The 13951-nt window shown below is 50.0% G+C and overlaps 1 protein-coding gene across 1 annotated transcript in view; it reads left to right on the forward strand.

The window, feature by feature from the left end:
- Positions 1–13951, forward strand: part of lrrc9 (leucine rich repeat containing 9) — a gene marked incomplete at both ends in the record, with an annotated part of 63620 nt that overhangs the window by 31795 nt on the left and 17874 nt on the right. The window contains 6 exons of the mRNA XM_080522388.1: positions 209–317; positions 921–1060; positions 3668–3804; positions 5279–5496; positions 6810–6878; positions 8571–8696. Of these exons, the coding sequence (XP_080378514.1) occupies positions 209–317; positions 921–1060; positions 3668–3804; positions 5279–5496; positions 6810–6878; positions 8571–8696 (799 nt within the window). The remainder of the gene's footprint in view (positions 1–208; positions 318–920; positions 1061–3667; positions 3805–5278; positions 5497–6809; positions 6879–8570; positions 8697–13951) is intronic.

Here is a 13951-nt window from a genome sequence, read left to right on the forward strand (position 1 = left end):
AAAAAATGATAGGGCAGTAAGTGTTTGCACCAGAGCACTTTGCATTTTTTTAAGAGCATGATAAAATAATGTTTTTGTTTTTTTCTAGTCTCTGTCTAAGGAGTCGTCCTTAAAGTTCATGTAGTGTGCGAGTTTTTCTACACTTGCTGCCCTATCATACTTGTTGTGCTCTGCGATTTTTTAATCTAATCTTCTGTCTCCCCCCCAGGACGGTGGACCTAGCCCCAGCCGATCTGTTCCACAACCTGCACAGCGTCAACCTGGAGCACAACAACCTCACCTCCTTCAGCGGCCTCGTCTACCTGCCCAACATCAAGGTGCACCACCTGTCCTGTACAGTAGCTAATGGATCAGTGTTGATTTGACGTTGTGGATTTTTTCTCTCACAAGTTGAAGTTCACCCTTGTCAAAATGCAAAATGTGACCTATGTCAATCAGTTGGACTGTGTCTGAACTACAACCACATATGTCTCCCTACAGGCCCTGTGTCTGAACTACAACCCCATATGTCTCCCTACAGGCCCTGTGTCTGAACTACAACCACATATGTCTCCCTACAGGCCCTGTGTCTGAACTACAACCACATATGTCTCCCTACAGGCCCTGTGTCTGAACTACAACCACATATGTCTCCCTACAGGCCCTGTGTCTGAACTACAACCACATATGTCTCCCTACAGGCCCTGTGTCTGAACTACAACCACATATGTCTCCCTACAGGCCCTGTGTCTGAACTACAACCACATATGTCTCCCTACAGGCCCTGTGTCTGAACTACAACCACATATGTCTCCCTACAGGCCTTGTGTCTGAACTACAACCACATATGTCTCCCTACAGGCCTTGTGTCTGAACTACAACCACATATGTCTTCCTACAGGCCTTGTGTCTGAACTACAACCACATATGTCTCCCTACAGGCCCTGTGTCTGAACTACAACCACGTAGAGTCCATCCTGCCCAGGCAGAAGGCCCCGGCCCACCTCACCAGCAGACAGATGCTCTACCACAAGGTCAACTCCAGCGGCTACGGCCAGCAGAGCCTAACCAAAGCCACCAGGTAACCGTAGCAACCAACCAAAGCCACCAGGTAACCGTAGCAACCAACCAAAGCCACCGGGTAACCGTAGCCTAAACAACGCCACCACCAGGTAACCGTAGCAACCAAAGCCACCAGGTAACCCCATAGCGCCCAAAGCAACCGGGTAACCGTAGCAACCAAAGCCACCAGGTAACCGTAGCAACCAAAGCCACCGGGTAATCCGTGGCAACCAAAAGCCACTGGGTAACCATAGCAACCAAAGCCACTGGGTAACCCATAGCAACCAAAGGCACCGGGTAACCGTAGCAACCGAAGCCACAAGGTAACCGTAGCAACCAAAGCCACCGGGTAACCGTAGCAACCGAAGCCACCGGGTAACTGTAGCAACCAAAACCACCGGGTAACCGTAGCAACCAAAGCCACCACAGGTAACTGTAGCAACCAAAGCCACCAGGTAGCCGTAGCAACAGTAGCTGCACACACATTGTTTCCATCATTTAGCTAACCCAGCTAGCTTGAATATCCAGCAATAGCATCAGGCAACCTGCCCAGCAGGCACGTGCCGTGAGCTTTTAGATTGGGTAAGCATAAGATATAGAAATACACATAATTACACATACACGCTATCAGTGAACGCAGTTTCAAGGAAATTCAATTTTGATGCCCTAGAACCCGCTAATAAACTGTAGTGTCACTTTGTGATCAGATTACCAAAAACAAAAAAAACAGTTGCCAGTTTCGACTATATCAGGGGTGCTCATTGTTCAATCTTTTTTGAACCAAGATCTTTTCAAGTAGCCAACCTGCTGAAATCTACAAGTCCAGTTTCAACATCGCAAACGCACACACGCACAACACAGACACACACCGTTTCCATCCTCCATAGTAAACTCACAACACACTTTCTTTTCACACTTTTGTCACACAGGCACTTGACATCACATCACAAACCCTCCCTCTCTATCTCTCTCAAACACTTTTGGTCCAGAACCACTGGCACGGACAGCGACATTAGGCCTATCTCAGCGATTGATTAAGCAGCTCTCTCTCCAAACACAACGGCACAGGCCTACATTCAAAGGTAAAAGCAGAGGAAGTCTTAAATAAGGAGCCATAACCAGCAGCACAGCAGTACTCAAACCATATAAACAAGCACAGATCGCCACCAGCCTCGCAAATCATATAAATCATATAAACCGCTCATACCAGGCTTTCTGTAGCCCCTAGCGACTCTCCCTTTCTGGGTGTGAAGATCGGTGAGCGGTGGCTTCGGGCGGCCTTTACCCAGTAGTTGTGTTTTTCCAGTCCAGTCCAGTCTACGAAATCCCTTTAGGTCGCTGACAGTAATGTCCATATTCACAAAATCAAGCAAGTTATCCTTATTGATTATTTTTATTTAGATCGTTTGAGCTAGCTGGCATAAGCTATTCTGCCGGGCGAGAGAAAGTAAGGTGAAATGTTAAGTGAAATTGAAAGTGATAAGAGCCAATCATTAGCTCTTATCGGAATGAACGAACTACTGATTGGCTGGTAAGCATGCTTACCCTGGCCACATTAAACAGCGGGCTGAGGCATCGAAAAAAATAAAAAATACATTTTCACGCATTCGAATGTACGCGAGGGAAAGCAGAGAGAGAAGTGCTTATAATGCAACGCAATGCAAGCAAGCAGAATAGCGAGTGCTTACTTCTGCAGGTGGCGCCAAAATGAATGACTCCTGCTGCCCTGGGACCTAAAATATGACTCTTTTAATGAAAACAAACAAACGGTTACATGCACTTTTATTTTAATATTTTCAGTCCTTTTTTATTTTTTCGTTGGGTAAGCACTGCTTACTATGCTTATATGGACGACACGTCCTTGCTGCCCAGGTAAAACACCTGTAAGAATTATTCACGAATACGGTAACCTTGGTAACCTTCCTGTGTATGTCATGGAGAAGGCTGAAGGAGAGGATGAGGAAGATTTAATCTTCAGTGTTACAATGTTGATATGTTTTTTGTTGGTTGTTGTGTATGATGTATTGTACGATGTTGAGGAAATATTTTTACCACAGTAATCCCCCCCCAAAATTATAAGTTTCAGTACACTGTGGCTGATGATGCAATCTTATCTCTCACCCAATGAAATATGCATAATTGGATGAATAAGCATAAAAACGTTGTCAAAGGTAGGACTTTTTATAATGTGCAAATGCTTTTTGGACGACACATTTTCAGTGCAATCTTGTTCTTGGAAGTGTAGTTCCACATTCTAACCACTTAGGGGCAGCACTAGCACGTCTCCTATCACTGTACCTATACTGATGTAGAAGCTCAGGCTCCTCGTACTCGTTGTTTAAAATGTCTTTCACCAGTTATATAGAAACACACTGGGTTTACACATGAAATACAATAGAAGGCTAAAAGATATAAAAGAGATATAAATTGTTTAGACGAGGTGTGTTTGTGTGTGGGGGGGGGGGGGTCAAGCTTTTGTGTTGGCCTGCCGGTGATTGCCTTGGGAGTCGCTGCTGTGCACCTGTGAGGAGGATTGCCCTAGTAAACGGCGCGGCAGAGAGAGAGAGAAAGCGGCGCTAAGTGCTCTAAACTCTATCAACCTCCCATCATGTGTGTCTGTTTAAAGGGAAGTGGGCCCAGCGGACGGCCTGGAGCCGCTGATGGGCAGCCTGGAGGTGCTGCATCTGAGCCACAACGGCATCTCCAACATGGCCAATCTGCAGCTCAGCAGGCTCACCAATCTCAAAGCACTCTTCCTCCAAGGTGAGGCGTGTGTGTGTGTGTGTGTCACCCCAACAACGTAACACCCTCGTGTGACTCAAAGCCCTGTGTGAAAACGAACCAAAAAAAAGAACAACAGTCACCTTCAAACCCTTTGTGGGTGGGTGTGTGTGTGTGTGTGGGTGTAACTGTCCTGTGTGTGTGTGTGTGTGTGTGTGTGTGTGTGTGTGTGTGTGTGTGTGTGTGTGTGTGTGTGCGTGTGTGTAACTGTCCTGTGTGTGTGTGACACTCAAAGACGCTTTACAAACTGAAAAGATTGAGTAGTAATAATAAAAAGAAACAAAACAAATAGAAATAAATAAAAGAAAGTATAGGGGCCTAAATAAGGTAGTGCTGGGGACACATGGGAAGGGGAGGGGGAGAGGGTTAACTGGTGAAGGCAAGCTTGAAGAGGTGGGTTTTGAGGGCCTGTTTAAATGTCGGCAGGGTGTTGGCCTGTCTGACTGGTTGGGGAGGGCGTTCCAGAGGGACAGGGCTGCGGCTGAAAAGGCCCTATCACCCCAGGTCTGGAGCTTGGTCCTGGTAGTCTTGAGGGTGGTTTGGTCGGCAGACTTGAGGCAACGGGAGGGGGTGTGGAGGGGGATGAAGTCGGCAAGGTAGGAGGGGGCCAGGTTCTTGATGGCTTTGTAAGTGGTGAGTAGGATTTTGAAGTGAACAACAGTCAGACACCTTCAAACCCTTCGGCCCAGGTGGGAGGTCAGACCCAACAAGAAGAAAATAAATGGCATTGGGCTCCGTTAGGGGAACAGGTTAGCTGTTAGAAATAGCATCGGGCCACATAGGGGAACAGGTAGCTGCTGCTGATGATGACATGTTTGATGATTGTGTTTTCTTCTGTTAGAGCAGTACTTTGTCCAGAAAACTGTTCACATGATTGTCGTGCTACGTACCAGACATGGATGTCTGTTTATTAACCTGCCGAGACATCGTTGTTATAAACGACCCGCAACATTCAGGGTTCAGACAGGAAGGCAGACTTCTACTAGCGAATAGATGTGTTTGTAGGGCAGGAAAAGCACTGTATGTATGGCCGTTCCAAAACTGTTTACACTGTTTAAATGGTAAATGGACTGACTTATATAGCGCCTTATTCCAAAGTGCTTTACAACAGCCTTTCATTCACCCGTTCACACACACATTCACACACCAATGGCGGCAAGCTACCATGCAAGGTAGCCTCCCTGCCTCCCTCCCTTCCTCCTGCCTGCCTCCCTCCCTCCCTCCCTTCCTCCCTCCCCCCCTCCCTCCCTCCCTTCCTCCCTCCCTCCCTGCCTCCCTCCCTCCTTCCCTCCCTTCCTCCTACCTGCCTCCCTCCCTCTCTCCCCTCTACCCAGGTAATGAGATCAATATAACTGATATGGCCATGTATTTATGCCTCCCTCCCTCCCTTCCTCCCTCCCTGCCTGCCTCCCACCCTCCCTCCCTCCCTCCCTCTCCCCCCTCCTCCTCCCCCCAGATAATGAGATCAGCCAGGTGGAGGGCCTGGAGGGGCTGCGGGGGCTGAGGGAGCTGGTCCTGGACAGGAACCGTGTGCGGGCCCTGGGGGAGAGCTCCGTGCTGGGCCTGGGCTCTCTGGTGGAGCTGCACCTGGCTGAGAACCGCCTCAGAGAGCTCAGCCACCTGCACCCCCTGACCCAGCTGACCAGGCTGTTCCTGGGCATGAACAAGCTAAAGGTACCCCTCCTCCTCCACAGGTACCCCCTCCACAGGTACCCCCACCCCTCCACCATCCAGTTACAGGTGTTTTCTCAGTGTTTGCAAAACTAAAGGGGTGAAATATAGTAATCATGGATGGTTACTAGTTACTACCACCCCACTGTAGCACGTGTGTGTGTGGGGGGGGGGGTATTAAAGAGAATAGACATTGATTGAAGGTCAGGTATGTATTTATATATATATATATATATATATATATATATATATATATAAATGAGGACAGAGAGCAACAATCAGTGAGGCAGCGTGTAATCAGCCTTCTCCCTCTCTCTCTATCTCATATCCTCTCTTCTCTCTCTCTCTCTCTCTCTCTCTCTCTCTCTCACATATCCTCTCTCTCTCTCTCTCTCTCTCTCTCTCTCTCTCTCTCTCTCTCTCTCTCTCTCTCATATCCTCTCGTCACCCCAGGAGAGTGATTTGCACTTTTTCTCTGCCAGTTGTTTTTCCTTTTTTTTTTCTCCTTTCTTTCCTTAATCTTTCCTGGCTTCCAATTAAGACATGAAACGCAGCAATCATCCATCCCCACCGCACCACTTTTCACAATGGTGGTGGTGGTGGGGGGGGGGGGGGGTTGTGTGAGTCACACACACAGCCGAAGAGCTGTTTTTTTGTTTCTTTGCGTGCCGGCCCTGTGTTTTTGTTGTTGATTCGCGTGCCTCCAACTCTCTCATGAGATTAATGAGAGATCACACGTGTAATCGCTCCCATCAGCTAACCACGCTAGCTCCTCAAAGCGCCCAGCATTACCGCCAGGCCGGGCCCTAATGGGAACATCTCCACGCTTATTACCCAGCATGCTATCACCCACGGAAACAAGAACACTGAAACAGGAGGAGTACTTCAGTGAAAAGTCTTCTTTTAAAAAAACTAAATAATAATGTATGTGGGGGGGCAGAAATTACACCTCCTCCTCCTCCCCCTCCTCCATCACTGCTACCTTTTCTGTAATAGTTCGGCAGAATGGAGGTGAAATGTGAAAAACATGAAATTGCACTGAACTGTATTGTTGTTGTATCTCGTTTATGTTTTTTAGGGCATTTTGGCTTTACTGGAGAGAGACAGTAAGGATGGGTAAAGGAGAGAGAGAGGGGGGATGAAAGGAAGGAATGGTGAGAGAGAGAGAGGGGGGATGACATGCAGAATAGGTCGATGGCCGGAATCGAACCAGGGCCCTTGTGATGATGATACGGTATGTGCCTTAGTGAGCTACGCCACTTAAACGCCCCGATATCTCTCTCTTCTTCCTCTCTCTCTCTCCTTCCTGTCTGCAGGACGTCTCAGAGCTGGACAAGTTGGAGGTGCTGCCCTCCCTCATCGAGCTGTCTGTCATCGGGAACCCTGTGAGTATCTGTTCAAGTTGTCCAGCGGTCACAATCGTATATCTAATGGTAAATGGACTGACTTATATAGGGCCTTATTCCAAAGCGCTTTACAACGGCCTCTCATTCACCCATTCACACACACATTCATACACCAAAGGCGCCGGCCCGCTCATTGGGAGCAATCTTGAGAGCAATTCTTCTTATTATTATTATTATTACTACTACTACTACTACTACTACTACTACTACTACTACTACTACTACTACTACTACTACTACTACTACTATAACTATATATTATTGAAGGATCCAGTGAATGTATCTACCCTCTGAGCTCACAGTATAAACATTGTGAAAATCAATGAAAATCATGTAATGTATCCCCTGTGTCTGCATTCTGCTGCTTGTCCCATGTTGCATTGCCATCCTCCTGACATCCCAAACCTGGCTGTTTACGGACCTCTCTCCCCTACTTACACACAGTTCTCACACATAACACTCACACAGACTCCCTTCCACAGAAACACAGAACCACACCCCAGTGTGTAGTTAGTAGTGTAACTCTGTCGTTCTAAATTAAGCGATTACACGTTGGGCCTTCTGCTGTTGTGCCTCAAACTGGCCGGCCTCAGATACACACAAATCCTCTCTAACCAAATGGCCGGGCGGTTATCAGACACAGGCGGTTATCAGACACGGTCGGCCCCCGGTTCAGCCCCCATCTGGAGCCACCCCCCCCCCCCCTCGGCTCAGCGTTCAGGGCCCCCGCCATGCCAACACACACAGGGCTTTGCCATCCATGGGGCCGTGCTCAGCTGGGCCAGCTTGTTCACCCCCCAGCCCCCCCCACCACCACCCCCCCTCCCACAGGGGTCTTAATCCTGCCAGGGGGGGACAGCCAACAGCCTTCCCCTGAGAGAGACAATACCTCCTGCTGTCAGGACTGCTAACACCGCTAACACCCATGTGTCCTCCAGGCTAGCTCTCCTCTCCTTTCCTCTCCTCTCCTCTCCTCTCCTCTCCTCTCCTCTCCTCTCCTCTCCTCTCCTCTCCTCTCCTCTCCTCTCCTCTCCTCTCCTCTCCTCAGCCCCACAGCTCCACCCCCCACCCCCCAGCACCCTTCTCTGACCACAGGCAGTGTCCTGCTGGAACACACAGGGCTCTGACCGACCCCAGAGGATAGCTGTTGTCCCCCGGCCAGGGGGAGCAGAGGGGGGAGGGAGAGGGCCAGGGGGGGCAGAGGAGGCTGTCAGCTGGACATGGGAGAGGGGAGAGAGCCAGGGGGAGGAAAGGGGGGGGGGGAGAGGGCCATGGGAGAGGAGAGAGAGCCAGGGGGAGGAGAGGGGAGGAGAGGGGAGGAGGGAGAGGGCCAGGGAGGGGTGTGGGGGGTTTGTCCGTTGCTTTTGACTGTTGTTTTGGATCCCTCATGTCTTAACCAATCATAACCAGGTAGGACATTGGTCCAAATCAGATTTGGGGTTTAAATTCTATTGAATATTATATGAATCCCCATGGGAATCTGCTACTGACACACAAAGACTAGTTGGCCGCCTTGTAAATTAGCCTGCCCTCTAGACAGAAAATAGCTTTATACTAGCTTATCCTGATGTGATTTTGATCAAGTGCAAAAATATAAAAACATTTTTACTCACAGGGTCACAGCTTTTACTCACCCATGGCTACAATTTTGTAAAATGTTATCGCCCCCAGGTAGCCAGACGCTCCCTCCACAGGCCGGCGGCGGTACTGCGCCTCTTCAGGCTGCAGGTGCTGGACGGGCTGACGGTCACCCTGGAGGAGAGGACCAGAGCTGAGCTGCTCTGCACCGACCCCCTGGTGAGAGCCCGGCCACACCCAACACTCACCCTCCCTCACCCACTCACCTTCCCTCTGGTCCTGTCCCTTAGCCTACCACTGGGTTGGTCAATGGTAAATGGACTGAGACTGACTTCTATAGCACCTTATTCCAAAGCGCTTTACAACGGCCTCTCATTCACCCATTCACACACACATACACACACCTAAAGGTGGCAAGCTACCACGCAAGGCGTCGGCCCGCTCATTGGGAGCAATTTGGGGTTCAGTGTCAGCCTCTACCTCCTGAGCCACAGCCTCTACCTCCTGAACCACAGCCTCTACCTCCTGAACCACAGCCTCTACCTTCTGAGCCACAGCCTCTATCTCCTGAACCACAGCCTCTACCTCCTGAACCACAGCCTCTATCTCCACCGGCCTCTACCTCCAGAGACACAGCCTCTACCTCCTGAGCCACAGCTTCTATCTCCTGAGCCACAGCCTCAATCTCCTGAGCCACAGCCTCTACCTCCTGAGACACAGCCTCTACCTCCTGAGACACAGCCGCCCCAGGTCGGTCAGGGCTCGTCTCCGGCCTTGCTCTGAGGAGGAGAGAAGAGAGGACACAGCTAGTCCCTCCGTGCCCTCATGAGACTGACCTGGAAACCCACACAGGCCTCGTTAACGTTGGGCCCGGTTAGAGGGGACGTATCATGTCAGCTGGGACACAACATGAGCCCTCGGAAAGACAACAACCAACAGCAACTACACAAATAAAAGCAAAGGATCAAACTCTCTCTCGCCCTCTCTCCCTTTCCCTTTCTCTCTCTGTTTCTCTCTCTATCTCTCTCTCTCGCCCTCTCCCTCTCTCTCTTTCCCTCTCTCTCTCTCTCTCCCTCACTCTCTCTCCCTCCCCCCCCTCTCTCTTGCCCTCTCTCTCTCAATCCCCCCTCTTTCTCCCTCACTCTCTCTCAATCCCCCCCCCCCTCTCTCTCTCTCTCTTTCACATCCCCACTCTCTCTCTCTCCCCCCCCCCCTCTCTCTCTTTCTCTCTCTCTCTCCGACTGACTGTATCACTGATTTGATCTCATAACAGCCAAACCAGGCCAGTAAAGCTCTCCTAGCAGCAGTGAAGCTCTTCTAGCAATGGCTGAATTAAAAGCAGCCTAAGCCAGTCCCGGTTCATCCTGCTGATTAGATGAAATGTGCCCGGCCGATAATGCACCGATGGGTTTGGCCTCATATTAGCCGGGCCAAGCCGCCACCCCCCCCCCCCCCCGCACCCCCCCTTGCTCGTTAGGAGAGAGGATGTGGGAACAAGCGAGAAGGGGGGGGGATGATCGTGGGCTTTCTCATTAAAACCATCAACACAAAAAGCTCCCCCTCCCTCCCACCCCTCTTTGACCCCGAGCCCTCCGTTCCAGGCTTATGCCTGCTCTCACCCGGCTTTTGTTTTTGTTTTCATTCAGCCGTTGTCATTCTTCTTATGGAGCGATCATTACCATCCTGTTCCCCTGTCTGATGTTTGCACATGAAAGACAGGGCAGCGATGTGGTCGTCACGTACTGTAACTTAGTGTGGGTGTGGGTGCTAGCTAGCTAGACTACCTAGCTACAGTACGCTCAGGGCTGCCAAGTTTCACCAAAAGTTTGGAGTGAGATTTTTTGGTGGTGGAGCGACCCAAAACTGTGCACGTTTTGGCGGCAGCGGCCCCTCTCTCCCACCCAATTATTTGTGCTAGTTTCCTGCAATTTTACATGTTGTTCATAATAAACCAGCACAAGAAATGAAAATAATTAACATTTTATAAAACAAGACAAACATTCAGACAATATATCATATTTATGAAATCTTAATGAACAAATACAGTAGCCTACAGACTCTAAAAGAAAATTGGGCCCCATCAACAGGACTCAGCCCCTTGGTCAGCAGCAGAAAGACCCTTGGTCATCATCTTATATATAGTGCATTGCTCATAGATGGCTATCATGTTATACAGTAGGCTACATACCAGGGTTTTTCCTGGGTCAGAATGAGGCCTTGGTGGTTGATCTTGTGCGCGCGTAGCGCGGCCACATTTTTTTGGAGGGACCCCCAATTGTTGTATTTGTATTGTAAATTGCAATTACTATTTATTATTACTATTGTAGGAGCCAGATATGGTCCTGTGATACGTGTTCACTGTGTGGGCATGGGGTGGCGCTGTCACAATACCTGAGGCAGGTGTATATCAGGTAGTACATTTGTTGTTGTCGTCAGGTGTTGACCCCGGAAGAGCAAATAGGTTTGACCGCAAGGGCGCTAAGTTTGTTATTGTTATTGTTTGTACCAGTGATTAAGCCATTGATGGCACATAGTAACACAATAAATGTTTATTATGCAGCAAACCAACGACTACGGATCTTATATAACCAACAGCAACACATCAATTTAGGACGCACGGCGCGTCAACCGGACAATCCGTCGGGTTAGCATCTCAGTAGCAAGTAGTAGCTACATACTATGCTCCTTTAACAATTATTATTAATGTACCTGGTTATGTTACAGTAGAGAAACAAAAAACAGTTACCAAAACTGAGTATTTACTAGCTAAGATTGGCAAAAGATTGGTGTGGTGCAACCGAAATTAGTAAACAACTAGTTTGAAACTAGCTAGTAACAACTAGGGGTTTAGTAACTTTAGGTTATTTACATAACCCAGGTTCTCTGAGTAGTATTCGTGAGTATCTCACTATGGGAACGCCCCCTGCGTGACCTCATCAGAAACTGAATTACACTGCGCCAGCCCATTGGCTGGCCCAGGCGACGCTTGTGTCACGAGGGACGGGACCCTCCGCCTATATAAGGCGTACACACGGCGTCTGTCGTCATTCAAAACAAGCAACCTCTTCCTCGCTTCTAAAGCAAGGAGGGTGGTCCGGTGAGATACTCACGAATACTACTCAGAGAACCAGGGTTATGTGAATAAGTTCTCTTTCATAGTATTCGTTTCGTATCTCACTATGGGAATATACTTACTCCCGTATTGCCAGACCTGCCTGTAAAACGACAACTGTCCCAGAATGGACCCTCACACTCTAGGAAATACGTCCTAAGAGGAACCCAAACTGAGGACTGAGTGTGATAGCGTTGGAGCCGTAACATCCAACCTATAAAATCTAGCGAACGTGTGGGACGAAGCCCAGCACGCCGCCGCACACACCTCCTGAATAGACACCCCTTTAAAGAGTGCCCAGGAGGTCGCCAAACCTCTAGTAGAGTGCGCACGTAAGCCCGCGGGGGGCTGTAGACCCTTACTAGAGTAAGCCAAGGCAATAGCCGCCACTACCCAATGGGAAAGGCGCTGTTTCGACACTGGCTTTCCCGTGTGTGGATTCGCCCAGGATACAAACAACTGGTCACCTTTCCTACAACCCTGAGTCCTGTCTATGTAAACACGCAGCGCGCGGACAGGACATAAAGTATGCAACCGCCTGTGCTCTTCCGAGGCAAAAGGCGGGGGATAGAGGGCAGCCAACTCTATAGGGGTGCAAGAGCCTATAACCTTCGGAATAAAGGCTGGGTTAGGCATCAGACTGACCCTAGAGTCCCCTGGGGAGAACTTTGTACACTCTCGGTGCACCGAGAGCGCATGGACTTCACCTATGCGCTTAGCCGAAGCCAAAGTAAGCAATAGGACCGTCTTTAGCGTTAACACTTTCACCTCCACCTGTTCCAGCGGTTCGAACGGTGGGCAGGAGAGAGCATCTAGTACCATAGGGAGGTCCCATGAAGGAGCTAACGGCCTAGACGTAGGCAATTTCCTTCGGGCCCCTTTCATAAACTGGCACACCAACGGGTGCTGGCTTATCGACTTTCCACCCAGGCCAATATGACAAGCCGAAATAGCTGCCAAATAGACCTTAACGGTTGAGAAAGCCTTACCCCTCTCAATCAAGTCCTGTAGAAATGACAGAATAACTGTCACAGAACACTGAAAAGGGACAGCGTGTGACTCTGAGCACCAAGTCTCGAACACACGCCACTTATGCCCATACAACTTTCTAGTTGATGAGGCTCTGGCGCACTGAATAGTGTCGATCACCCCTTGGGGAAGACCCACTAGTGCAAGGTTGATCCCTTCACGGGCCAGGCCCACAGAGACAATCTCTCTGGGTGGGGATGGAATATCTCCCCCCGCGCCTGGGTCAGCAGGTCCCTGCGCAGCGGTAGTTGCCATGGCGGACCGGATAGGAGATGAAAAATCTCCGCCAACCAGTGCTTTCCCGGCCAACGCGGGGCTATCAGCACCATGGACAGATCTCCTTCCCTCACTCTGGCAACCACATGCCCTCTTGATCCCATCCCCTCCCCCCTTCTCCAATCCATTTCCGCCGACATCCTTCCTTACCTTACTACCCTAATCAACTCCTCCCTATCCACAGGATCTGTCCCAGCGGCCTTCAAAATAGCCAGAGTCAAGCCTCTCCTCAAGAAACCTACCCTTGACCCATCATCTGTCCACAATTACAGACCTGTATCCCTTCTCTCCTTCCCTTCCAAAACCCTTGAACGCGCGGCATCTAAACAACTGACTCTCCGGAAGATGGATCACTTAGACCCCCACCAATCCGGCTTCAAGGCTGGGCATTCCACTGAGACTGCGCTCCTTGCTGTCACGGAAGCCCTCCACTCTGCCCAAGCTTCCTCCCTCTCCTCTGTTCTCATTCTCCTTGACCTGTCTGCTGCCTTCGACACAGTCAATCACCAGATCCTTCTCTCCATCCTCTCAGACCTGGGCATCTCTGGCACCGCACACTCCTGGTTTTCTTCCTACCTGGCGGGCCGCTCCTACCAGGTGACCTGGAGAGAATCGCTATCTTCTCCACGAACCCTCTCCACTGGAGTACCCCAGGGTTCTGTCCTAGGGCCCCTACTTTTCTCCCTCTACACCAAGTCTCTTGGCTCGGTAATCTCTTCACATGGGCTCTCCTACCACAGCTACGCAGACGACACTCAACTCTTCCTGTCCTTCCCCCCGTCTGATGTACACGTGGCAACCCGTATCTCAGCATGTCTCGCTGACATTTCAACTTGGATGGCTGACCACCATCTCAAGCTCAATCTTAACAAGACCGAGCTCCTCTTCATCCCCGGGAAAGCCTGCCCTCTCCAAGACTTCTCCATCACAGTGGAGAACTCTACTGTAACCCCCTCCCTGACAGCCAAGAACCTTGGAGTGATCCTGGATAACCGACTATCCTGTGCGGATAACATTGCAGCAACGGCTCGCTCCTGCAGATTCTTCCTCTACAACA

This window comes from Nansenia antarctica (assembly GCF_963989245.1).
Source record: "Nansenia antarctica genome assembly, chromosome: 1".
NCBI classification, from domain to species: Eukaryota; Metazoa; Chordata; class Actinopteri; order Argentiniformes; family Microstomatidae; genus Nansenia; species Nansenia antarctica.